The sequence below is a fragment of the Myotis myotis genome, unplaced genomic scaffold, assembly GCF_014108235.1.
Source record: "Myotis myotis isolate mMyoMyo1 unplaced genomic scaffold, mMyoMyo1.p scaffold_m19_p_7, whole genome shotgun sequence".
In the NCBI taxonomy this organism is placed as follows: domain Eukaryota; kingdom Metazoa; phylum Chordata; class Mammalia; order Chiroptera; family Vespertilionidae; genus Myotis; species Myotis myotis.
Genome location: NW_023416379.1, coordinates 67,710,386 through 67,737,287, shown reverse-complemented (window position 1 = coordinate 67,737,287; position 26,902 = coordinate 67,710,386). Strand labels below are relative to the sequence as shown.

The 26,902-nt window shown below is 39.5% G+C and overlaps 1 protein-coding gene across 2 annotated transcripts in view; it reads left to right on the top strand.

Moving 5' to 3' along the window:
• Positions 1–26,902, top strand: part of ADGRB3 (adhesion G protein-coupled receptor B3) — a 689,753-nt gene that overhangs the window by 275,083 nt on the left and 387,768 nt on the right. For both annotated transcript variants that reach the window (XM_036318196.1, XM_036318195.1), the window contains 3 exons: positions 6,510–6,674; positions 7,118–7,282; positions 26,525–26,626. In XM_036318196.1, the coding sequence (XP_036174089.1) occupies positions 6,510–6,674; positions 7,118–7,282; positions 26,525–26,626 (432 nt within the window). The remainder of the gene's footprint in view (positions 1–6,509; positions 6,675–7,117; positions 7,283–26,524; positions 26,627–26,902) is intronic.

Here is a 26,902-nt window from a genome sequence, read left to right as displayed (position 1 = left end):
TCTTCTGGCCTGCATGGTTTCTGTTGAGAAATCAGCTGACAGTCGTATGGGTACTCCCTTGTAGGTAACTGACTGTCTTTCTCTTGCTGCTTTTAAGATTCTCTCTTTATCTTTTGCTCTTGGCATTTTAATTATGATGTGTCTTGGTGTGGTCCTCCTTGGATTCCTTTTGTTTGGGGTTCTCTGCGCTTCCTGGACTTGTAAGTCCATTTCTTTCACCAGGTAGGGGAAGTTTTCTGTCATTATTTCTTCAAAAAGGTTTTCAATATCTTGCCCTCTCTCTCCTTCTGGTACCCCTATAATTCTGATGTTGGTACGCTTGAAGTTGTCCCAGAGGTTCCTTACACTATCTTCATATTTTTGGAATCTCTTTTCTTTTTTCTTTTTCGGTTGGGTATTTTTTGTTTCTTTGTATTTCAAATCTTTGACTTGATTCTTGGGATCCTCTTTTCTGCTGCTGGATCTCTGTAAATTATTCTTTATTTCAGTCAGTGTATGCTTAATTTCTAGTTGGTTCTTTTTCATGTCCTCCATGGTCTCCCTATACTTATTGAGGGATTCATTAAATTTATCGGCGGTTTCCATAAAATTCTTGAAAAACCTTATAACCGTGGCCTTAAACTCTATATCCAATCGTTTGCTTTCCTCCATTTCTGCCATTTGTGACCTGTTTCTTTGTCTCCGCATTTTGGCAGCTTCCCTGTGTTGATAGAGTGGCCCTGTGCGCCAGGTGTCCTGTAGGGCCCAGTAGCTCAGCCTCCCCAGTTACCTGGGGTGGACACTCTTGGTGCACTCTTGGTGCCTTGGTTGTTGTAGAATCACTGGGAGGAATTGACCTCCAGGCCAATTGGCTGTGAGAATCAGCTGTGTCTAAAGTGGGAGAACTTCTGTGCTGAAGACACCCTTCTGGGGCAAGACTTGCTTCAGTGGGGCTTTGGTGCTCACTGAGTCTGCTCCCTGAGTGCGTCCCTTATGGATCTGAGGAATTGCAGTCTGGATGGACCCCCTCTGACCACTAGGTACAGTGGCTCCTGGATCTAAGGAGGTGCTAATTCAGCCTCTGCCTGAGGCCACACAGCAGGAGCCACGAAGAGGCTCAGCTGTGAAGCAATGCAAGCCGCTGCGGGGCCTTGGGCCTTCTCTTGGAAGTTCCAGGTCTGCCTGGTTCGGCTGCAGTTAGGTACATTCACATGCAAAAGCCTCTGCCGCAGCCTGGGTGGGGCGGGGTCTCAGGGAGTCAGAGGGCGGAGAAAGCAGCCATGGCCGATTCTCCGCCCGGAGTCGCGCGTCTCAGTGTTCCGGTAATGGCTGCAAGCACCTCTGAGGGAAAGCCGCCCTCAAGTTCGCTCGCTGCCGAACAGACCAGCCTCTCCCCGTATGAGTCCTGGGTCCCCAGAGACTTCCCGGAACCGGAGTTCAGAGCAGTCAGGAGCCTGTGACTCAAAAAGTCAGCCGCGTCCTCAGGTGCTACCCCCTTTCCTCGCGCGCGCGAGCCACTGTACCTCTGCACTTCACCTCCGCAGCGCCTCTGGCTCTCAGCGTGCTTTTCTTTCCTTCTAGTTGTGGACTTTACACTCAGCCAGCCTTCCTGTTGTCTGGATGATGTTTGCTCAGTCCTTTGCGGTAATTTTCAATTGTTGTGTGAGGCGATAATTTCCCGGTGTTTACCTTTGCCGCCATCTTAGTTGCTCTCCCATTTAAGATTTTTTACTTACAATTTCTTAGCCTTCATCTTTCCAACTTGCAGTCTGCCCTGTAAGTTGGACCTTTTTCTTATCTCTTCACCTCCACATTCATTCCAACAAAGAGCATTTTGGTCATCACTTAAAGCAGCTGCATCCTTTCTCTCTTAGGATCCCCCAGGAAGCCTGCAAAGAGATTTTTAAGGATCTTCCCATTTCTGGCTTCTTCTCGTGACTCAGGACTCAGTTCATATTTGATTTCTTCCTAAAGGCATGGCTGGGTAGTTCCTGTCACAGTGCTCTCTCTATCATTCTGTCTTTATAGCGCTTCTAGCTGCAACTTTCCTGCTTATTTCTTTGCTTACTTGTCTATCATCTGTCTTCACCACAGCTCCTCAGACTATGTGTTCTTTGAGAACAGAGCTTGGTTGGCCTTTAACATCTGAGTTTTCCCAGAATCTAGTAGAACAATGCTAGTCATAGTCTAGATTCTCTGTGAATCTTTTCTTTAAATATTTTTATTTATTTTTCACAGAGAGGAAGGGAAAGGGATAGAAAGTTAGAAACATCGATGAGAGAGAAACATCGATCAGCTGCCTCCTGCACACCTCCTACTGGGGGTGTGCGCACAACCAAGGTACATGCCTTTGACTGGAATCCAATCTGCGACCATTCAGTCCTTAGGCCAACACTTTACCCACCGAGCCAAACCAGTTAGGGCTCTCTGTGAATCTTTACTTATCAGTGCATTAGGAGACTCCCCTGGGAGTTTTGGAGTGTTTACACTTCCCCAATTATCAGGGAACACTTTTCTGAAAGAATGACAAGATGTTAATCAGTTTCCAATAGGAACAAAGTTTTAGAAAGAAAGTATTGAGATATTTTCAAATTTGTGGGTTTGTCATGATTCTGGGAGTTATCTTCTCACAAATGTCAGAAATGAGCTATACACAGGGGCAGGGGCTGTGGGGAGAGGCCTGGATTGTCACTGTTGCCTTGACACTCAATGGAGGTGAAAAGCAGCCTGAGTGCCCAGCTGAAGGGGAAACCACCCTGGATCCCAGATCAGCATCAGATAAAGAGGAAAAAGCAACCCCTTCACTTTTTGGAGTACCTAGCTGAGTGGTTATAAAAAAAGAAATATTAGATAGATCAAGTGATAAATATTTCATTATTATAATATCTTAACAGTTATCCCTGAAATGAAATGCATATATCCTACTGGGAAGTACTGAAATGTCCAAAGCAGAACTCTTAATTTTCACCTCTCAAAACCCTCCTAGTCCTGCATTCAGAACAAAATGACACTACCATTTCCTGAAAAGTCTTGGGGCTGATGTCCCTAAAAAGGGCATAATTAATGGTTTTGTTAATTCTAGGATATCAAACTGAAAAATAAGACCTGAAATAAAGCAATATCCCATATTTGGCACTAAAAGAATTTTTTTTCATGAATGTTATATAATGTACTAGAGGCCCGGTGCACGAAATTCGTGCACTGGGGGGTGAGGGGGTGTCCTTCAGCCCAACCTGCACCCTCTCTAATCTGGGACCCCTCGGGGAATGTCCGACTGCCAGTTTAGGCCCACAGGGATTGTGCCTAAACTGGCAGTCGGACATCCCTCTCACAATCTCCGGGACTTCTGGCTCCCAAATACTCGCCTGCATGCCTGCCTGATTGCCCCTAACCACTTCTGCCTGCCATCCTGATCACACCCTAACAACTCCCCTGCCAGCCTGATCCATGCCTAACTGCTCCCTTGCCAGCCCAGTCACCCCCAAATGCCCTCCCTTGCTGGCCTGGTTGCCCCTAACTGCCCTCCCCTGCCAGCCTGCCCCCCCACTTCCCTCCCCTGCCAGCCCGGTCACTCCTAACTGCCCTCTCCTGTGGGCCTGGTTGCCCCTAACTGCTCTCCCTTGCCGACCATCTTGTGGTTGCCATCTTTGACCACATGGGGGCGACCATCTTGTACGAGGGTATGACAGCCAATTTGCATATTACTGCTTTATTATATAGGATTTTGTCTAATCTTTTAAATTACATTCACATGTCCCTCTCTTCCTAACTTCTCAGTTTTCCATTTTCCCAGTAACTTAGACTTATCATATTAAAGGAATATTGGATTTTTCCTATTAAAAAAAATATCCAATCAGTTACTTTGTCAGGTCAATTCTTTTATAATATTGAAGTTAATGTTCAATAAAAGTAACTTAATAGTTCTCAGTGTAAAATAAAACGTCCACTTGATACATCTTCCATTCCCTCTAAAACATGCTTTGTTGATTATTATGGTAGTGTTGAACCACAAAGGTTTCTTCAAGTTTCTAATATTAACTCCTTCCTGAACTTTAGTCAAAACATAAAATGTGTACATTAACTAAAAGGACTGAATAACTAGTATTACAAATGTCTTTTTATAGTTTTGCTAGTGGTGATGTAAAACCTTCTTACAGGAAGAGCTTAATGAAAAAACTATTTCATAAATATTATTATTCTTTCCAGTCTCTTTTCAGTAAGGTCTTTTCTCATTCCTCATCAATATTACAAACCCTTGCCAAATTATCTTCTCCTTCCACATTTGACTTGCTCATTCCTGACTCCACATCTCCTTAGCTGGAAGGAGATCTTTTCTCTGCCAATGAGTGTGTAACTATTACATTCATTAAAAAAAATACTGAAAATTTACCTATAACCAGAATGATTAAGGGTATCACATATTCTTTTATTATAGTTACTCGGCACAGAATAAAGTTGGCATCACCTAATTTATCTTTGTTATGTGTTACTTTCTGAATGTTCTCAGTAATTTGACTACCCATACATTATTTTGCCAAATAGATGTCAAGGTGCAGGAATGACTCTTATTTTTTTTTAATTCTTCTCAGAATGGTTAGGAGAGTGAGGGTTCATCATGCAAACTCATTAAATGTTATCTTTGAAAAGCAAGATTCTGAAATGAAAAGCGTGCTTATCTTTAAAGCCATAATAGAAAGGAAATGGGTAATTTATGAACTCCTATTGACTCACTAGACTGTTCTTTTTTTTTATCTGGCAAATGGACTACATAGCCAATAAGATTGTATCAGGTATTTTAATACAATGAGATGCTAAAATTACATGAATAGGATGATTAACTTGGCATTTTATGATTGTTAATCTCACAAAGGATTTATTAAGTACATCTAGGTATCTATTAAACTACTGTCTTTTTAATAGCGACCTGCAAGGCCTGAAATTAGGTTGAAAGCACTTACTCAAAATCCACCAGGCTTTCATGTTTGATTAGATGGGTCTTCATAGCAGCACTAACTTATGTTGGAACCTTGTATTTATGGTGAATTCTCTTTCACTGGAAGGAAATTGACTAACAACCACGGAATGATATTGGAGAAAAGTAGGCAGTCATATACTAGTGCATTTATAACTCTTACAGGCTAATTAATGCATTCTAAATTAGGTAAATATTTTGCCTGAATTCTTTGCTCACTTGCATTTTGTGATTATGCCTTAGCGAATGCTGTTGCCTTTTTCTAAGTTATCCAAATTTCACCATACCCATCTAACATAGTCATCCCCCAAATTGATGTGATCTATCCTCAGAAAGCCTCCATGTGCCATGTTAAGACAGTATTGCTTTTACTTATTACTTATTTGCATGCATAATGTCATTCTTCTACTAAGTTATAAGATTTTTTTGAGATTGGGGTTTATATTTTATTTCTCTATCTCTTATAACACCTATCATAGTGTCTGATAACTAATAGAATCTCAAAAATCATTTTAATAAATGAATAAATAAATCAGTCTCAATTTGAATCTTCCAAAGACAAGTGCAACAGCCTATATTAAATTTTAGTCACCAGACACTTGGGAGTCATCTGGACCCTCTCTCCACTTCAGTTCCCGTGACAAGTTCTTCAGGAGACCCTCTTGCTATGTGCCCCCTCCCCCCATAGCTTTCTAATCTTTCCAGGACACTCCATGGACCTTGCCAACATCATCCTCGCTCAGACCCTCCCTACCCTCTCCCATAATTCTTTCTCCAACTGGCATTAGATCTAATCATAGAGTCCTATTTAAATCCTTCACTAGCTTCTTAATGGTCTGAGAATAGTAGTCCAAATCCTTAACACGTTGACAAAAAGCCTACAAAATCTAGCATCTGCCTTTTTGCCCTCCCCTCTGGTAGAACTCTTCACCTGGCTCTCTTGATTCCATTCACAACAGCCTTTATTCAGGTCCGGGAAGTGCCCATGTTTCTTCTGCTAAGGACCTTGGTATATCTTCCTGGAACTGACTCTTGCCCTAGGTATTTCCCCATTATCATTCAGGGCTTGCCTGAAACCTCATGTCAAGGAAGATTCCCCAGACCCTCTGAACTCTTATCTCACAGTATCTTGAAAGTGTCCTTTGCAGTGATGCTATATAATTAATCTGTTTAGCATGTAACACATTGTGTAACTCATTCTAGGGACTTCTACTCTCAAATATGAGCTCTATGAGTTATTGGTCAGTATTTATTTTGTTCAGTCTTCTCTATACCCATCAAGGTCTTGCAGCTTTGAGTCATTAATAAGTATTTTTTGAGAAATAAATGAATCAAAATAGATACTGGATACATAAAAGGAAATAGAAGTGAAAAAATAAGGTAGTAGTAGCTCTAAGGGAAGTAATACAATCTAATGCCATTGTGACCTTCCATTGTATGTATCTCTTTAGAGTCCCTTGATTGGGATTCATCTTCAAGGCTGGTTTTACCTTGTACTTTTTGTAGAGCCTTCTCTACTGGAAGGTCTCCTTACATGGTCTCTCTTTTTGTTTGGCAGTTGATGGACAGTGGCAGGAGTGGAGCTCATGGAGCCAGTGCTCGGTGACCTGCTCGAATGGGACCCAGCAGAGAAGCCGGCAGTGTACTGCTGCGGCTCATGGGGGTTCTGAGTGCAGAGGGCCATGGGCAGAAAGCAGAGAGTGCTATAATCCAGAGTGTACAGGTAAGACCTGACTATATATTTAAGAGATGCTTGCCATTTAAAAATTGTGACAGAATCATGCCAGACAGTCATGGTATAACCACATGATTATATGTTTTTATTAAATGAAGCCAATTATACCCAGACTCATTCTACTGCATGCCACATTAATAAAGCAGCAGAATTCAGGAGAGTCTTAATTTAAATATTGATTAAATTGATGAAGTTTAATATTGAATTTGTACTTTTTACAAATAAAGTTCAATCTCTTCAAAATATTGAAGATTCTGACAAACTTATAAATTTCTGTTCATTACAATGCTCTTGATTTTACCAGCAAGACAAATATTTAAATAAAGTTTATCCATGGTAGTAGATTAATAAAAGTTGAACAGACTAAGTAATGGTCCTTAGATTTTAAAATTACTAAATCAGTGACACTGATCATGACATATTTCTTTCAGCCAATGGTCAGTGGAATCAGTGGGGTCATTGGAGTGGATGTTCCAAGTCCTGTGACGGTGGCTGGGAAAGGCGAATAAGGACCTGTCAGGGTGTAGCGATAACAGGACAGCAATGTGAAGGAACGGGCGAAGAAGTGAGGAGATGCAGTGAGCAGCGATGTCCTGGTGAGGATTAACTGAGGTTTTCTCAGTGAAAAAATTTTGTTACCTTAAAAAAAAAAAAAAAGGATTAAAAATATTGTCATTGGTTAAGGGCAGTACTTTCTCAATTGAAGTGTTGCTAATGATAAGTGACAATTTACTTGTGTCCATAATGTATAGAGTTTCCTCTCTCTGTGTGTCATGGACTATTCTATAGGTTTTTAAATCATTTGCTGCAAAATGACATTGAAAATGTGATAATACAAAGGTAGCCATATTGAACAATAACATAGCTAGATATGATTTAAAATAGTTTGGGGTATTATTATTCACAAATTTTTAAAAATAAATTTTTAGAGAGAGAGAGAAAGTGAGAGAGGGAGAGAGAGAAACAGTGAAACATTAATGTGAGAGAGAAATAGCGATCCTTTGCCTTTTATACACATCCTGACTAGGGACTGAACTTGCAGTCTTTTGGTGTGTGGGATGACGCTCCAACCAACTGAGCTACCTAGCTAGGGTTTTCACTATTTTTGTAAAAGATTTGTTTACTGAGAACACAAAACAAATTGCATTAGATTATTTATAGTAGAATATAAAGACGTGTTAGATAGCTAAGTGGGAAAATTAAAATACGATGTTGAAATCCAGACACTTGTAAATTCTGCTGTTAATTCGTCTTGATGCATGACCCTGGACATCCCCATTTACTTGCCCTTGGCCCATTTTCCACTGAAAAAGGAAATTCTGTTGAGGAGCACATTTTAAAATGAAAGTGTAAGATCTTAATTAGTAGTGAATGAATGGCAGTGCTGCTACATTAAAGGATTTGACATGTAAGCATAGAAAAAAAATTAGAGGTAGAAACTACTGACATCATACATCATATACATGTTTGGACAAAAGAGGTTTACAGTTGTGAGTGCATGAAATACAGTATAGTTTATTTTTGTATTATTCTTTATTAATTATTATTTTATTTTCTATATGAACAACTGTTAACCTACTTAGCCCCACCCTGGATTTTAAAACATTATTTGGAACAAAGACTCCTTCCTAATTGTACATACATTTCATAAAATATTATTGACATACATACTGAGTGAGTGAGGACTTAATAAGCATGTGAAAATTAGGATTTTAGAATGATATCATAGGCAACATGGTTATAAACATGCTAGAAAAGATGATAGGATGGAGTTTTAGAATAGCACAGCTATGTGTGAAGGGGAACGTGCTGGCCTTGGAGAATTTGAAGACCCAGTTAAAGTCCCGATGCTGCTCGTGTGGCTGTAGGGAAGCTAGCTGATCTCGCTGGCTCTCTGGTTCCTGGTGAGGCTGCTGAGTGCAGCTGTTCCAGGTTCCTCTTTCAGTTCAGAAAATGATGGCGTTCTGTCTCTAATATAACTACTGCAGTTTAGAAAAACCAAAGAATTCTAAAAGGTATCTAGTGGTCAAAACTTTGGATTTCACCTTACTTCAAATTTTAATGACTTATAATTCAACTCTAATACCAACAGACACTGGGCTCGAAGAGCGCAATGTCAGGAGGTGTCTTTAGAGCTTACCAAAGATATGAAGTTAGTATTGTTCATTCTTTCTTTTTTTTAAAGATATTTTTATTGATTTCAGAGAGGAAGGGAGAGGGAGAGAGAGATAAAAAATGAAAACATCAATGATGAGAGAGAATCATTGATTGGCTGCCTCCTGCACGCCCCCTACTGGGGGTCAAGACCACAACCTGGGCATGTGCCCTTGCCTGGAATCAAACCTGGGACCCTTCAGTCCACAGACCGATGCTTTATCTACTACACCAAACCAGCTAAGGCAGTTTTGTTCATTCTTAAGGCCATAGAAATGTAGAATGATAAGATCTAGCCAGGATGCAGGCTTTGGTTGAGAAGGACACCTATGCAGGTTAGCACTGTCTAATTGTTCCTGTGCTGCATAAGAATTAAGAAGCAGTATACAAAAACATTTACTTTGCCCAGGGAGAAATGCCTTTAGAACAGTGGGCATGACTAAATAAGATCCTTTTAATATTTGAAGTTACCTAACGTAGTCTGAGCATGTCAAGGTTCTTAACTGTCTTGGGCTTTTAAAACTGTCTTTCACCTGCTTATATAGAGGTAAGATGGTGCTGCTGCAATCAAATTTAAAATATTGCCACCTGCTGTTTAGAGAACATTTTACATATCTATTTACAAAAAGAAGATATTATACCTTATTTGCTAGATTTGTTCCTTGGCTTTTATGACTTAAAGCAGGTTGAAAAATTATCATATAAAATGGTAAAAAGTTTTTTATATTCTATGTACTATGTTATATTATATTACAGGGGTTGGCAAAGGTAGGTTTATAGTTGCTTGTATGGAAAAAGACATGCAGATTGATTATTACAATAGCTTTATTCACTCTTGTGTTTCATGTACTCACAACTGCAAACCTACTTTTGCTCGCCCCTGTATATTTGATATTAACTTTAACATTTTTATTTTACTCTTTTCAATGATATGATTTTAAATCATATTGTATGTGGAGCAATATAATGACTCCAAATTTACACATTGACAATATAAACTCAAAACACTTTTAAATGATCTTAACAGTTACTAAGACATTTTTCGCCTTTTGTCAATGACAAAACCACAATAAATATTTATTTTATAATAATATGTTTTTTAAGTATTACTTTTAGTGCTGTGCATTCCTAATTTTTCTTCAGGTTGACAAAAACAGCTAGTATTTATTTTATGCTTTGCTTAATTGAGATGCAAAGCAAATTAATCAAGTTTTCCAAGGAACCCTCAGTTGTCAGGAAAGAGAAATATACCTAAATCTTTGACTGGATAATTAATGAAAATAATGATTAATCATCTGGATTGAATAAAAATCTGTTATGGTGTCTACTAAAAATGGAAAGTAAATTCCTCATCAAGATTACAATATTCCTGGTAAATAGATAACGTAAAAGTAACAGAAAGAGCAGTACAGCATAGGAGATATAGTCAATAATATCATAATAACTGTGTATAGTGCCAGTTGGGTACTGGAAATATCAGGGGAACACCCTGTAAAGTATATGCTTGTCTAACCACCATGTTGTACACTTGAAACTAATATAAAATAAGATTGAATGGAAAGTGTAATTTAAAAAAATAAAAATAAAATAAAGTAGAATTAAAAACAAATAGCATCACTGACCAAAAATAAGTTATTTCTCTTATTTTCATAAGAAAATAGAATTATAGGGATGGAAAAAGTATATATATATACTGTTAGTTGAGTAATAGAATAGCTTCAGGGGAAATAATTAAGTCACTCAATTTTTTTTATTGGTCAAACTTACTAAATGATAATTTCATTGATCTCAATCTCATTTACACCCCAAATAAGGTTGAAATAGTAGAAAAGTAATGAATAGCTCCTATGATTTTGGTACATTGCCACACTGTGAAAACATACTAATTTCAGTCCTCTGTCTGTTTTCCAATATTTCTCTGGTTAGTATCATTCAGAAAACAGATGCTACTGGTGGACTGGATTTTGATAACTGTCAGGCTTCTGGGACCTCCTTGCTCTGTTCCCAGGGAAGGGTCTTGCTAGTCCTATAGCTCCAGTTCTGAGACCTATTACTCCTTAGTCATTATTTGCTAAGTTGGAATATACCATCCACAGATGAATGTTAAACTTAATTTATACATGAAATGTCCTTCTTGGAGTCACAATTGCTTTGTTTGCAAATGGTGAGTGAGCCTGCAGATTGAATGTGCTGAGAAAAACTTGCAAAGTAAGATAGGCATGTCACACACAGGGTGTCAGGGAGGAAGATAAAGTCTTAGCTCATATTGACTTATTTTCTCCTCAGTTCCCAGTTGGAGAAGTGGCGAATTAATCACTATTGATAGAGTATTTTGTCGTCGTTAGAGACAAGTTAAACAAGTTAATAAGTCAAACTTCTAAACTGTGGACCACTGCAGTTTCAAGGCTATACATAATCATTATTAGAAACCCAAATATGTACTGTAAAACTTAATTTCTTTTTTTATTTTTTACATTATGGTTTTTTTCAATTAGAGTTTACAGTCAATACTATTTTGTATTAGTTTCAGATGTACAAGATAATGGTTAGACAATCATATACTTTAAAAAGTGTTCCTACATTTCTAAAGAGGATAAAAGCATATTACTCTACTTACTCTATAGTGAAATATTTGCATTCAAGTTGACACCTGCTTTACTTATTTTTTTTTTTATTCCAAACCACAAGGTTATCACTAATAGTACTTTTTAAAAGCTTCTAATGCATTAGAACAGGGGTCCTCAAACTACGGCCCGCGGGCCACATGCAAATACAAATATTGTATTTGTTCCCATTTTGTTTTTGTTGTTTTTTTTTACTTCAAAATAAGATATGTGCAGTGTGCATAGGAATTTGTTCATAGTTTTTTTTTAAACTATAGTCCGGCCCTCCAACGGTCTGAGGGACAGTGAACTGGCCCCCTGCTTAAAAAGTTTGAGGACCCCTGCATTAGAATTTATGTTCTGCTATCAGGTGTTTTGTGTATAGGAATTATATTATTATGTATTCAGTTTTAAAGATTCAGGCAAGTGTTTGCACTGGATATTTGGGGCAGAGCAAATAGTGCCAACCTGAATGTACATCCCAATTGTTCACCTAAAGACAGCCACTGAGTTGTGTTGTCAGTAGGTGGCACTAGGTATTGACTTCTTTCGTTTTAAATGTGCCATTTGTTCTTCCCACATAACCTCATATACATTCTAAAAAGTAGGGAAATAAATTAGAACTTGAAGAACCCCAAAGGAGAGAAACGTCACCTGTTGCATAATAAATGTCTGAGAAAGCAGCCCATCGTCGTGAAAAGCATGGGTTTTATTACCTGCTCCAGTCTATGGTTCTGCAACAAGTCAGCTAAATTTCACAGGCAGAATTAAGGAAGAATCACTGGGATCTAAGATAATGAATGAGTATCCAAGATACTACTATATGTGCATCATTCAAACCTGTTGCTATGGAGATAATTATTATCATAATTGGTCTTATCAGATTGCTCATCAAATGAGACAGAAAACTCTCACAGCTTCTGCCACTGCAGAAACTTAAAAAAGCAATTTGTTGTAATCTTATATTACCCTACCTTGTCCAATTTAGAAATATTTTACAATATGTGGGTCATTCTCAAATTGAAATAGAAAATTTAAGCACTGTTCACATTGTTGCCTTTTATATCCCACATTGTTTTTTAGTAAAAGTAACAATTTTATAAACTATTTTTTAAATAATAAGATTAAAATTAATGCAATTATTGGAACTTCTTTTTTGATTCAATGTTTATTAATACCATAAACCTGAATATTAGTCCTTGGCATTTCTTTTCCCACTTATTTCCCTCTTCATGCATAACCTGACATGTGAATAACCCTAAGATCCTGCCCCTAGCATTCTTTGGTGTTCCTCTTTCTCTCTCTCTCTCTCTCTCTCTCTCTCTCTCTCTCTCTCTCTCTCTCTCTCTCTCTCTCTCATCAGCTATCACCTGTGTGAGAAGCACCCACAGATCTGCATCTTTATGACTAATGTCTTCCAAATGATTGCTAGACCTTTCCAACAGGGGTATCAAACCAGACTCTGAATCACCATTAGAGCTTTTCTCTCTGACCACCAAGTCATTCCTGTCATCTGAAGTAATTTCTCCTCATCAATTCATGGGCTGGTGCTGGATTCCACCTCCATCAAGTCTTCCCTTAGTGGCCACCTACCACCCGGCCACCACCTACTGGTGGGGGAGGGAAATGCAAAGAGCCTGAGACATAGAATCAAAAAGAGTTTGGCTTTGGGCCTCAGCGTCCTCACATTTAAAGCAGGGGCGGTAATATGCACCGTGAGGGATTGTTTCAAGGATGAAATGATAAAATACCATCACTAATTAGAACTATTAAGTGGCAGTGCAGGTCCTCTTTGTCCATTCACCCATAGGATCAAAACAACCACCTTTTCTAATCTTTTCCACACAGGTTCAGCTGGTCATTCTTCCCATTTCATGGCCTTAGTCATTTGACTCCCTTGCTCAAAAAACCTCCATTGCTTTGCATTAATTGCCCAAGTTAGTACATACTGGAATCCCTTGGGTTCTAGTATCCCCTCCTATCAGCTCATTAGCTTTCCTTTCACCGTATATTCATATGTATGATTTTATGACTTCTCTCCTTACACTGTTGCTTGCACTGTTATTCACCTGGACTCCCGAGGTATGCTTGTCCTGTCATCTTCACCTGCTGAAATGAGAGCATCTTGGAAGCTCAGCCTATTAAAAGATGTCCCTCTTTTAATCTTTATTCCCTTCCACAGTCACATGAGTTCTCTTTCTTCTTTGAACCCCTATAGACTTGGCTTTGTGCTTCTCTTATTATACATTGCTACTGTATTTTATTTTATATATTTATAGAGAGAGTTATATTGTTATATCTCTTAGCTAGAATTCCAGCTCATTTCATTGCAAATGAGTTGTCTATTTTCTTCCTCCCAAATCTGCTTTGAACCTAGTTGAATGTTGTAGGCCATTAGAAGCATGCTCTTTTGAATGTTTTTATTCTATATCATAAATGCTATAACTGGACTAATGAAGTCACTTGTATTAAAGCATATGATTAAATGTTTCAAAATAACTATGATAATAATGGCTGACTTTTTATAATCTTTTATTCTTTCAAAAGGCTGTTTAATTAGCATTTCAATGACATTTAAAACACATATATTATTTTTATTTTGTAGTTACAATTTGTGGTATGATCCTCCCTTCTCTAGAAATAAATCATTGAGATGTTGAAAGTAAGAAAAATATGTAACTTTTTATAGAAGGTTTCTCAATTTCCCCAAATCTCAGCCCAGTTTACTCCAGTTTGGGCCAGAGCTCAAAGCAGGCTTGTAGCCACTTGTCAGGCTAGAATTGGTCCCAGGTGTGTCTAAATAGAGGTCCCTAAGGTCTCAGGGAAGTTGGCAATATAGGGGGCTGTGGCCAGTGGCCTTGCCAGTTACTGTAGTGTACCTTTGAGTGTTATTTTCTACCTGTGTCATGACCTTTCCTCACTAGTTCCTAAGATAACATAAAAAGGCAAGTGAACGCAATTCTCTAGCAAAGACCTCTAGTATCCCTAACATAAAACTTTGTCTCACTAAAAGTGATGGCTATACCTGGAATATTCTTCACAATTAAAGGTAGATGCCTATTTTTATTGTGAACAGGTTGGAACTAGAGTGACCTTGTGTGCTGAATTGAAATATAGAATTAGAAAAAGAATAATTCAGAACTTTGTGGTGGATATATATGTAAAACATATATGCCTAGAGACCAAGGACTCAGGTAATACACATTGTTTGCTAATGAATTTAAAGTTTATGCTGACTTCCACACTAGAAACAATTTTTTGAAAAGTATATAAATACCTTGTTTACCACACAGCAAATGCTTGGAGAGGGTGTGACACCTCTGAGCTTGGACTGGGAGAGGTGTTTGATGGACACAGGCCCAACACCTCCTGGCTGAGTGATTTCTCTCTGCCTTGGTTTCCTCATATTTAAAAAATGAGGATAATTACATCCACTGCATAAGGTTATTCTGAGAAATTATATGAATTAAAATATGTAATGTATCTAGAAGAGCACCTAAGTTAAGTGATGCGTAAATATTGTGGTTAGGTTATAATTGTTCTTTCAACTTGAGACTGGTACAAACTGTTTTCTATATGAGGAAGGCTGTTAAGAAACACGTTTCATAAATACCCTTCTTTTCCCCTCAGACCTTAGCAGTTCCGTGAATTCTTCACAGGAGTAGGTTACCCTGCTGAAACTAGAGCTGTTAGCTGTGTGAGCACAGAGACTGGATCTATCTCATTTACCTCTGCATCCACAGCTCAGGGAATTCCCAAAACATAAGAATGAATGAATGGCCAGCGAGTGAAATTTGAAATGTGGGGTCATATCTAGTGCTTTTTTTCTCCCCTGCATGTCAGCTCATTACTTTAGAATCAATTCTCTTTAATGCTGAAATTCTAGCATCCAGATGAAAACTAATTTTCCACATCAAATTGATGTAAGCCCCGTATAATTTTTGCTATTTTTTTTAAATATATTTTTTATTGATTAAGATATTACATATGTGTCCTTGTCCCCACGTTACCCTCTACCCCCCCCCCCCCCGCTCATGCCCTCACCCCCCCGTTGTCCATGTCCATTGATTAGGCCTATATGCTTGCATATAAGTCCTTTGGTTGATCTTTCCCCCTTACCCCCACCCTCCCCTACCTTCCCTCCAAGTCCCGACAGTCCAATCAATGCCTCTCCGTCTCTGGATCAGTCCTTGTTCATCAGCTTATGTTGTTCATTATATTCCACAAATGAGTGAGATCATGTGGTATTTATCCGCTCTCCAATTCCATCCATGCTGTGGCAAACGGTAAGAGTTCCTTTTTCTTCTTCCTCTTCTTAAAGAATACCTTTCAGCATTTCATATAATGCTGGTTTGGTGGTGATGAACTCCTTTAGCTTTTTCTTATCCGTGAAGCTCTTTATCTGACCTTCTATTCTGAATGATAGCTTTGCTGGATAAAGTAATCTTGGTTGCAGGTTCTTGCTATTCATCACTTTGAATATTTCTTGCCACTCTCTCCTGGCCTGCATGGTTTCTGTTGAGAAATCAGCTGACAGTCGTATGGGTACTCCCTTGTAGGTAACTGACTGTCTTTCTCTTGCTGCTTTTAAGATTCTCTCTTTATCTTTTGCTCTTGGCATTTTAATTATGATGTGTCTTGGTGTGGTCCTCTTTGGATTCCTTTTGTTTGGGGTTCTCTGCGCTTCCTGGACTTGTAAGTCTATTTCTTTCACCAGGTAGGGGAAGTTTTCTGTCATTATTTCTTCAAAAAGGTTTTCAATATCTTGCCCTCTCTCTCCTTCTGGTACCCCTATAATTCTGATGTTGGTACGCTTGAAGTTGTCCCAGAGGTTCCTTACACTATCTTCATATTTTTGGAATCTCTTTTCTTTTTTCTTTTTCAGTTGGGAATTTTTGTTTCTTTGTATTTCAAATCTTTGACTTGATTCTTGGGATCCTCTTGTCTGCTGCTGGATCTCTGTAAATTATTCTTTATTTCAGTCAGTGTATGCTTAATTTCTAGTTGGTCCTTTTTCATGTCCTCCATGGTCTCACCATACTTATTGAGGGATTCATTAAATTTATCGGCGGTTTCCATAAAATTCTTGAAAAACCTTATAAACATGGCCTTGAACTCTATATCCAGTCGTTTGCTTTCCTCCATTTCTGCCATTTGTGACCTGTTTCTTTGTCTCCGCATTTTGGCAGCTTCCCTGTGTTGATAGAGTGGCCCTGCGCGCCAGGTGTCCTGTAGGGCCCAGTAGCTCAGCCTCCCCAGTTACCTGGGGTGGACACTCTTGGTGCATTCTTGGTGCCTTGGTTGTTGTAGAATCACTGGGAGGAATTGACCTCCAGGCCAATTGGCTGTGAGAATCAGCTGTGTCTAAAGTGGGAGAACTTCTGTGCTGAAGACACCCTTCTGGGGCAAGACTTGCTTCAGTGGGGCTTTGGTGCTCACTGAGTCTGCTCCCTGAGTGTGTCCCTTATGGATCTGAGGAGTTGCAGTCTGGATGGTCCCCCTCTGACCACTGGGTACAGTGGCTCCTGGATCTAAGGAGGTGCTAATTCAGCCTCTGCCTGAGGCCACACAGCAGGAGCCACGAAGAGGCTCAGCTGTGAAGCAATGCAAGCCGCTGCGGGGCCTTGGGCCTTCTCTTGGAAGTTCCGGGTCTGCCTGGCTCGGCTGCAGTTAGGTACATTCACATGCAAAAGCCTCTGCTGCAGCCTGGGTGGGGCGAGGTCTCAGGGAATCCAAGGGCGGATCAAGGAGCTATGGCTGATTCTCCGCCCGGAGTCGCGGGTCTCAGTGACCCGCTAATTGCTGCAAGCACCTCTGAGGGAAAGCCGCCTTCAAGTTCGCCCGCTGCTGGACAGACCAGCTTCTCCCCGTATGAGTCCTGGGTCCCCAGAGACTTCCCGGAACCAGAGTTCAGAGCAGTCGGGAGCTTGTGATTCAAAAAGACCGCCACGTCCTCAGGTGCCACCCCCTTTCCTCGCGCGCGCGAGCCGCCGTACCTCTGCACTTCACCTCCGCAGCGCCTCTGGCTCTCAGCGTGCTTTTCTTTCCTTCTAGTTGTAGAATTTACACTCAGCCAGCCTTTCTGTTGTTCTGGATGATGTTTGCTCAGTCCTTTGCGGTAATTTTCAATTGTTGTGTGAGGCGACAATTTCCCGGTGTTTACCTATGCCGCCATCTTAGTTTCTCCTTTTGCTATTTTTTAAGAGACAGAAAATCAGTTTGAATAGACAGATGAACAGCTAATCACTATGTAATTCCTTCCTTGTTTTAAGGGAAGTATGCTAACTACATACTTGTGGCTTTAAGTACAGTTGTGTCTTACAAATGGGTTTTTATATATTTGCACTCGTGGTAGCAAACAGTGGGTTCTTTCAGCTGCTGAACAGAATTGCTGTTCCATTTTAAGAAGGCATAAAGTGAGAGTCCTTCGTATTGCTGCACAATATGTTTTTATTTTGAGCCCAGAGAGTGGCCTGAGCTAATTATGTACTTTCTAATTTACCAAATACACATAGGTAGCATTAAACAGTAAACGTTTAACGCAAATCGTTATGTCTAGCTTAAGTTTCTCTCCTGAGCTTTATTTCCATACACCAACCAACTTCTTGATATTACCAGATGTGCTCAAAAGTATTTTTAGTGTCTTCTTCCCCAAGTCCTCCTCATGTGCTATAACTGAGTATAGCGTACCAGGCATACTTCCTGGGAACCTGAATTTCATCTTCATTTCTCTCTTCTTCACCTCCTACATGCAGTCATGGAGCAGAGCCCATACCACCTACTAACTAGATTTTGAATTCACCTACTTTACATTTCCACTTCCTGTGATTCCATGCCCTTTCCCCAAGTAAGGTTAAATTGTCACTGGCCTCCCTGCCTTCTGTCTCACTTTGCTTCAATCCATTCTTCATATTGCAGATCTAGTATTCAAAATCCCATATAATAAAAGGGTAATATGCAAATTGACCCTAATGGCAGAACGACCTGGAATGACCAGTCACTATGACACACACTGACCACCAGGGGGCAGATGCTCAACACTGGAGCTTCCCCCTAGTAGTCAGTGCGCTCCCACATGGGGAATTCAGCTCAGCCACAAGCCAGGCTAATGGCTGTGAGCGCAGCGGCGGTGGTGGGAACCTCCTGCCTCCTCAGCAGTGCTAAGGATGTCCAACTGCGGCTTAGGCCCATGAGGAGCGGGCCTAATCTGTCATTTGGACATCCCCCAAGGGCTCCTGGGCTTCCAGAGGGATGTCTGACTGCCAGCTTAGGCCCAATACTCAGGGGAGCTGGCCTAAGTTGACAGGTGGACATCCTCTGAGGGGTCCTGGACTGCGAGAGGATGCAGGATCCTCTGAGGGATCCCCCAAGTGCATGAATTTTTGTGCACCGGGCCTCTAGTATTATAATAAATTCCCCTTGTCCTTAAATTCAAACTCCAAGCTTATCTCATCATTTATCATCCTTCTCCCTCTCAACTCTACTCATCACCAACTTGGTACTCCAGCCATTCTGAAATGTTCCCAGTTTTCTTGGATACCTCATGTTCTCCTTGCCCCTGGGTCTTCCCCATGTGCTTCCCAAGGCATACTTCCCCCTTTCTCACTGGCTAACTCCTGCTTCCCTTACACTACAACGTGTCATCCCTTCTGGAAACCTCTACTGATATTCTCCCCCCTGAACTTGGAGCAGCCAGGACTTCTGAGATCATGGTGGGTGTTCTGCATTGTATTTTCTCCACTTATTATTTCTCTTCTCTTACTATCTTGGCAACTGAGACAATTTGACTATTCTCGTTCATTCTTTTTATGTGTAATATTTAACAAGGTGATGAGGACATTATGGGAACTCAGTAAATATCCTGTGGAATGAATGAATTCCACAGTTGGCACTGAAGAGAGCCACCACCTGGGTCTTCAGAAACATAGGATGGAAGAAAATATTTTTTTTGTTTTGATTTCTAGGCTGTTTTGCTTTTGGTATGAGCATAAATAGACCTATTTCCTGAAATAATTTTTAAAGATATAATCTTCAAAGTCTTCCAGATCACACTTTGATGAAATATTTAAAGCAACTGAGGGACTTGATATGACTACTAAAAAGCTAAAAATCTTGGACCAATTTGCAACTGTGAATCTATGATTCCCCTGTCATCTTTCTTTCTTATAATTCGTGAACTTTGTTTCTGTCAATGAGTCATAATAAATCTAAGACTTCCTGAATTTACAGTGAAGAAAACAATGTTTATTGACTACTCTATGTTTAAAAACGTTACTCTGAATTGTTTTGGGAGGAGGGGATCTGTTTGAAGTAGACCATATTGAGTGTCACAAGGTAAACGGGAATTGATAACTGAGTGCTGTGGTTGGAAAAAGAACTACTATTGGCTTTGTGAGTTCTGTGAGTTCCATGAACTGTATTTAGTGCTGTGGATGGAAAAAAATAACTATTCAATCAACTTCTACCTTCACCAGTTAGGTTGTATGTGGATCACATGAGGGGATTCTGAACAGGGTTCCATGGGCTTTTACCATGTCAGACAGACACACCCTACAAGGTCAACTTTTCCCAACACCCAGTACCCTGAATGCCTAGTTTGACTAATTCATAGGAAAACTATAGTTGCTAACCTCTGTTTCTTCCAGCTTCTATCAGTGGTTCTCAACCTGTGGGTCGCGACCCCTTTGGCAGTTGAACGACCCTTTCACAGGGGTCACCTAAGACCATCCTGCATATCAGATATTTACATTATGATTCACAACAGTAGCAATATTACAGTTATGAAGTAGCAATGAAAATAATTTTATGGTTGGGTCACAACATGAGGAACTGTATTTAAAGGGCCAGAAGGTTGAGAACCACTTAGAATCTAAGTGAACACCAGCCTATTAAATGCACACACACCACCAATTAAACACACACATACACATACACACACACAAACACACCACATACAATGTCCTCATTACCAAACCATCCTCATTTTCTGTCATCTTCAGTATCAGAGTGATTAAAAAACAGATCTTTTGAAAGTATGTGGTAATTTTTGGTTAAAAGTCTATGAATATCATAAATGCTATCCTTGTAAGTGCTACATGTTTCAGAAGTGAAACAAAACAGAAAAATCACTATCTTTATAGTGCTCACATTCCAACAGGAGGAGGCAAAATAATAATAATCCTAAAGAAGCTAAAACATATGTAGAAGTTGTAAGGCAACAAGTGTTGTGAAGAATAATAAAACAGAGGAATATGTGGGCGTGTTTGAGAGTGGGCAGAAAATCCCTGAGTTGATAAAGTGAATAAAATTGAAGGCAATAAAGAAATGAGCCAGGCACAGGTTCAGGGAGAATAAAGAGAGATCCTGAGCAGGCAGAACAATGCACAAGGTCTTAGGGAGTGGAGGGGGGTGGGAGCCTGCTTGGAGTATTGGAGACGCATCAGGGGGCCAGTGTAGCTGAGGGGGACAGTGAGGGTGGGGACTCTGGGAGCTGAGAAAGGGCCATATTGGAGAGCCCTGTAACAGGCTAGTTGGATCACTAAAAATTTTATTTTTTCCTGAGTAGAGTACCTTTAAACAAATTTAAAGCACTGACTGATAATTGCAAGTAAACAGTTAAGCTACTACTTCAGCCCACCTTGATTTTGAACCTTACTAGTTTCAGCTGCAGGCCTAGTAAACATTTCCCCCTATTGGCCCACCTATGCCATCTAGTGGTTAGCGCTTGCAATTACCAAATTTTCTGACTACACTGGCAACCCCGTGGGGGAGGGGCATTGCCAAGAGGAGTCCTTTCAGAATAACAATAGGTGTGAAAAGCTTTTTGAAACTACTACTGGGAAATAAATCTGGGGTGCAAATTGCTTTTACGTTGGTTTAGGTCAAGACTGAATCAGATGAGAGAAAAAAAAGCACCTGAAAGCTGTAGTAAGAAGTTTTATGAAATTTATTTCATCAACAGAACTAAAGAAAAATTGAGTTTGAACACTGAAAACTGAAAAAAAAGTACAAGTGAAGTGAGCATGAAAGATAACAAATTAATAGATAATGAGTAAGATATTGAACAGAAGTTTGGATGTACATATGAAATAAAAATAATTTAGTATAATAGTAATTTTAGATTAATGACAGTATATCTTTTAAAGCAACTATATCTTTTATAGTTGTTTTATATAGAACTTAATTATGTAGTAAACTATGCATGATGTATTTTGTGAGTTGTAATATGTATTTTAATTTTCCTTTTTTAATATTTTATAGTAGTTTTGGTTGACTTCTACAGAAAACACAACTTATATTACAGTGTTTTCCAACGCTGTAGCTTTTAAGATTTAAATTTATGTTAGTTAAAGTTAAATGAAATTTAAAATTCAGTTCTCAGTCTTAGCAGCCCCATTTCGAATACTCAATAGCCACATTTGGCTAGTGGTTGCCATATTGGACAGTGGAAATAGAGCATTTTCATCATTGCAAGAAGTTCAAGAAGTTCCATTAGACAGTGCCAGTCTATTATGTGTTTTCCTTAGAAAAAGTGATTTCCTTAACAAAAGTGTTTTGAACATCTACTGTATGCTAGACACCATGGAAGTTCATTACAGCAGATTACAAAGAAATAAGATAAAACATTATTAGTCTTCCAAGGTCAAAATTGGGGATTTGGAGTTTCACACACATACCCAAAGCATTTAACCACATATTTTCAACCCATTGTGGAAAGACCTATAATATTTGTATGTTCAATGACTAAGGTATTAAAAGAGGCTTCCCAGAGGATATTATCATTTAAGATGTGTTTTAAAGATAAGTAGGAATTTTACAAATAAATAAATAAAAGAGGAGAGAATATTTTAAGCAGGGAGCATAGCTTTTGCAAAGTCAGAGAAGTGTGAATTGGTGTAGAATTCAGTGGGGCCTTGACTTACAAGTGTCCCGACTAAGGAGTTTTTTGAGATAGGAGCCCTCTCTCGGCTGTTTTTTTGCTTTGAGTTGCCAGCTAAAATTCAGATTACGAGCCAGCTTCAGATACCCCACCGCTAGTTGGCGCAGCGAAGGTCAGAGTGAACGCCACAACATCAGCCCAGCATCATGTGTCTCACTCGTTCACTTTAAGATTTGACATACGAGTAATTTGAGTTATGAGCTCCATCATGGAACGAATTAAACTCGTAAGTCAAGGCCCCACTATTTGGAAGATGACAGTTAATTCTGTGTGGCTGATGCATAGGAGAATAAATATGAACCATAATTGGAAAGCTAGGATAGGGCTGAGGAGGGGAGCCTTTTGCATCACACTGAGCCTCGCTATCTTTATCCTGTCAGTGCTAGAGAACCATGGAAAGGATTTAAGTAGCAAGTCATGAGGTCAATCTTCATTTTGGAGAGTACTCTGTTGATGTGGCATGCAAATTGGGTTAAAGGGGGAAGATGCTGGAGAATAGTATCTCTATATCCAGCTCTTCAGCTCAGAAAGCAGGCATCGTCCTTGTCCCCTTTGGGCCTCACTCCCTGCGTCACTTAGTCTACTTACTAAATTTACGTTGGGTCCACTGACATATTTTCATCTTTAGTCCAATCAGTCTACCTAAGGCCACCATCATTTCAGGGTTAAGGCACTGCCGTGATCTCCTCAGGGGTCTTACCCTACCTACTGCTCTCCCATCTCTTTTACCCACAAAAGAAAATCTGATCTTAAAATTAAAAATCAACCCATTCCAATTGCTGGTTAGAACCCTTCTTTCGGTGGCTGCCTCTGAGGCACTCCTGGGTGCTAATCTAAACCTGTTTCTCCAGCCCATTCGTTATTCCACGCTCCTTATTTTTTCCCCTCCCCTCCCCTGGGTGCCCCAACCTCTTCTGTGCTTCCAGGCCTTTGCACATACTGTTCCTTCCTTCTGGAGGGCTTACTGCACCTCACACAGCCAGTCTCAATTAATCATCACTTCCTCCAGGAAGCCTTCTTTGGCTCTTCAGCTTTGATATTGGAACAGCACCCTGTTCTGTTAGCAGTATTATCATGATTGTACTCAAGTAATGATATGTTTGTTTGACCTCTGCCTCCTCCCAATAAATGAGAGTTCCATGAGGCACCATTGGTTCTCCCTGGAACAGAGTATATAGTAGGTAAGTGCTGAATGAAATGAGGTTGTTCCTCTAAATCAAATGGGACCAGGAGAATGCCTGGGGAAGCTGTGGAGGTAGAATCATCACAGGATAAGAGGAAGAGAAGGGTAAGAAGAGGAGTCTGATGGTTTTAGCTATGGATTCAAGATGGGAGGTGTCACTAACAGCATTGGGAAATACAAGGAGAGGAAACAAGCAGCATTAGGGAGAAAAATGGTGGGAGTTAGAGTGCATGTAGATTGACTGAGACACTTCCCTGTGCCTCCTGGGCCACCTGTAGGAGACTGGATGGGGCAGCAAGGCCAGGAGCATTCTGCTCTTCATGGAGTGGGTGACAATCACAACAGGGGAAGTGGCACCCAGCATGCTAACCTCGTTGGGCAATGTGGGAGTGGGTGTTTGCTGACACTTGGCTGGTGATGGCTGCTGGTTAGAAATCCCTTGGCTTAAGTGATTTCTTTGCTCTTCTGTTCTTGTGATATTGGGGGAATGAAGATCTGTACAGAGGCTATCTCTACCCTCACTTGAGTTTTGCCTTTTTTGTGATGGGTTTTATTTTATGATTTTATATTTTTGATTTATGATGACTCCACTTCTATTCAGCACCACCACTCCCAGGCCAGACTCAGTGGCAAATCCAGCTCTTGGCTCTCAGTTAGGGGCCTTGCCAACTTCAGTCCTCCTGCCCCCTGTAACAGCCCAGGGGGCAAAGGGGCAAAGAGAGCATGCCTTGGCTCCTGACAAGAAAGTGATGGGGCTCCTTGGCAAGGTGACACCTCCCTCCCAATTGCTCTCAGTTACCCTTAGTTTTTTCTCTGAATCCAACATGTACTAAAAGGAGTGTTTGGAACCCAAAGATTAAAAGTAATTCATGTCTCTGTGACTATATTCCCTTCTGGTAAATGATCACTGTGTGAGAATTTAACCTTCTGCCGTACAATCAAATCAGGGGAAATAATCTCTACCTTATAGAGTTGTTGGGGAAGATTAAATGAATCCAGGCATGTAAGACTCTTAGTAAGGGCTCAAGATTATTACTATTATTTTTTAACTTGTTGAACAAATATATATATATATATATATATATATATATATATATATATATGTATATATATATGTATGCATATATATGACTTATTTTATTGAGGAAAAAATGACTTACTATTACTAATATGTTTGAAATTATATCAGGAAAGCAATTAAAAAAAGAAAAAATAGGGGGTGGATGGTTCTGTGAAAGACACATGAGATGGAGGAAGAATGGTCCAAGTGCTTGGCAGGAGCCTCATAGAAAATGTTCTCAGACCCTGAAGAAAGTATTTTCAAGGAAGAGGCAGAAGTCCAAGTATAAGTGCTTCAAAGAAGGTCTAGTGAGTAATGACTAAGATGAGCACATTAGATTTGACCGTTAGGCGATCATTGGTGAGGTGAAAAAAGACATTTTATGAAAACGGGAGTGGCGATGGTTGAATCAATTGCTAAACCATCCACCAAGCAAAGATTCCATACGTTGGAAACAATTGCCTATGTGTTTCAATAAGAATCTAGTTTGAAAAAAAACTTATGTTAATTCAGGGGCAGGGAGATTATATTGAACAAATCAAGGTAGCACAAAGGATCTGTGGGAGGTCAAAACAAAGGCTGCTGAGGAGTCCGGATTCTGAAACCTAATCCTGCCAATACCTCTGCCAGCTCTGTCACCTTAGACAAGCCTCCTCCCTTTGGGCCTTGGTGTTCTCAGCGTAAAGAGGAAGGAGATGGACTATGTGACTTTCAATGTCACTTTCAGTTCTAAAAAGACCCCATGTTTAAGCCATTTATCTTATCTTAGTAATCATCAGGACATGTTATTTCAATATTGTGATGTTTCAAATTGCATTCTTCTCCTAATAACTATAATGTATACTATTAAGTTCATAAATGTTGAAATAGAATTAGTATCAGTAGACTTATGATTAGTATGGATTAACTAGTGTATTATCTGCAAAGAAAGACATTTCTCCCAGGAAGTCACACTCATGTATATATTAGGTACTTACTATTTTTGGTCCTTATTTACTTATTAAGTATATTTCTATAAACATATATTAATGTATTCATTTATTCAATTTTGAGCAGCTTCTGTGTGCCAGACACACCCCTAGGTGCAAGATACAGAGGAAAGCAGACAGTAAGATCCCAGGCTAGTAGTGAAGACAGACATATGAACATATAAATGGCAGCACTGTGTGGAAAACACAACAGTAGGTGTATCTAGAGAAGGGATTAATGTATTCTCTCATCCGGGAGAAAGGTGTCAGGATTAACACAATAGAGATAGATCTTGTTCTTTTACAAATTCTTTGGCTTTCCACTAAAGTATTTCTGGTACACATCTGTTATTCTTGATATTCCCTTTAACTTTCTTGCCTCAGCAATTAAAGTGAGCTTTTGAAAATAATAAGGCCCCCAAAATTAAATCAGTTTATTTTTATATGATGTAGTGTGAATGTCATTATTGCACTGTACTAGTATGAAAAATTAAATTATAATGTATTTTTTCCTTTTGTTTTTACTCTTAATACTTATAGTTAATAATTGTAATAAGGTTTTCAGTTTATTAGAAATTATTTTATTGCATAACATTCCAAAACACAATGAATATCAGAAAAAGTTTTATTATTTTTATCTGAAAGTAATCTTCACTTTATAGACAAATCCAAATGACTTTTTTAAAAAAGCCTATACAGTAAGCACTTTCAAAAGAAAGTACATTTCTGTGAGAATTTTAAAGATAATAAAATGAAACCCGGTGGGATTTTTGGTTTGTTTATGAAGACATTTCTAACATTTCAGTCAGTAATACTAGTATACTTTAAAGAAAATGAAGGAGCGGCACAGCTAGAGCGATGCATTTGAGAGATACCAATATTTTTAAAAAGAAACACTGCTAAAGTCGAGTCCCTCTGTTTTAAATTGCAGCACCTTATGAAATATGCCCAGAGGATTATCTGATGTCCATGGTGTGGAAAAGGACTCCAGCAGGCGACTTGGCCTTCAATCAGTGTCCACTGAATGCCACAGGTAAAGCAGGACGACCCACCCAAACCTAAGTGATGATCGCCATCCAGGAGCAGCATGCTGTGTTTGCTTACGAAGTCATGCTTTTGTCCTATGTCCAATAAGCAGTTAATGAGACAATTTTAGTGAATTGCTTCATACATGGAGCCAATGAAGAGACCTAGAAAATGTTGTTGATGCCGTGGTTTCTCAGTATGACTGATAAGCATTACAAAAATAATCAAAATGCTCTCATCTGCATGCTATTTTAAAGCAAGAAAATGTACAAACCCCGTTTTT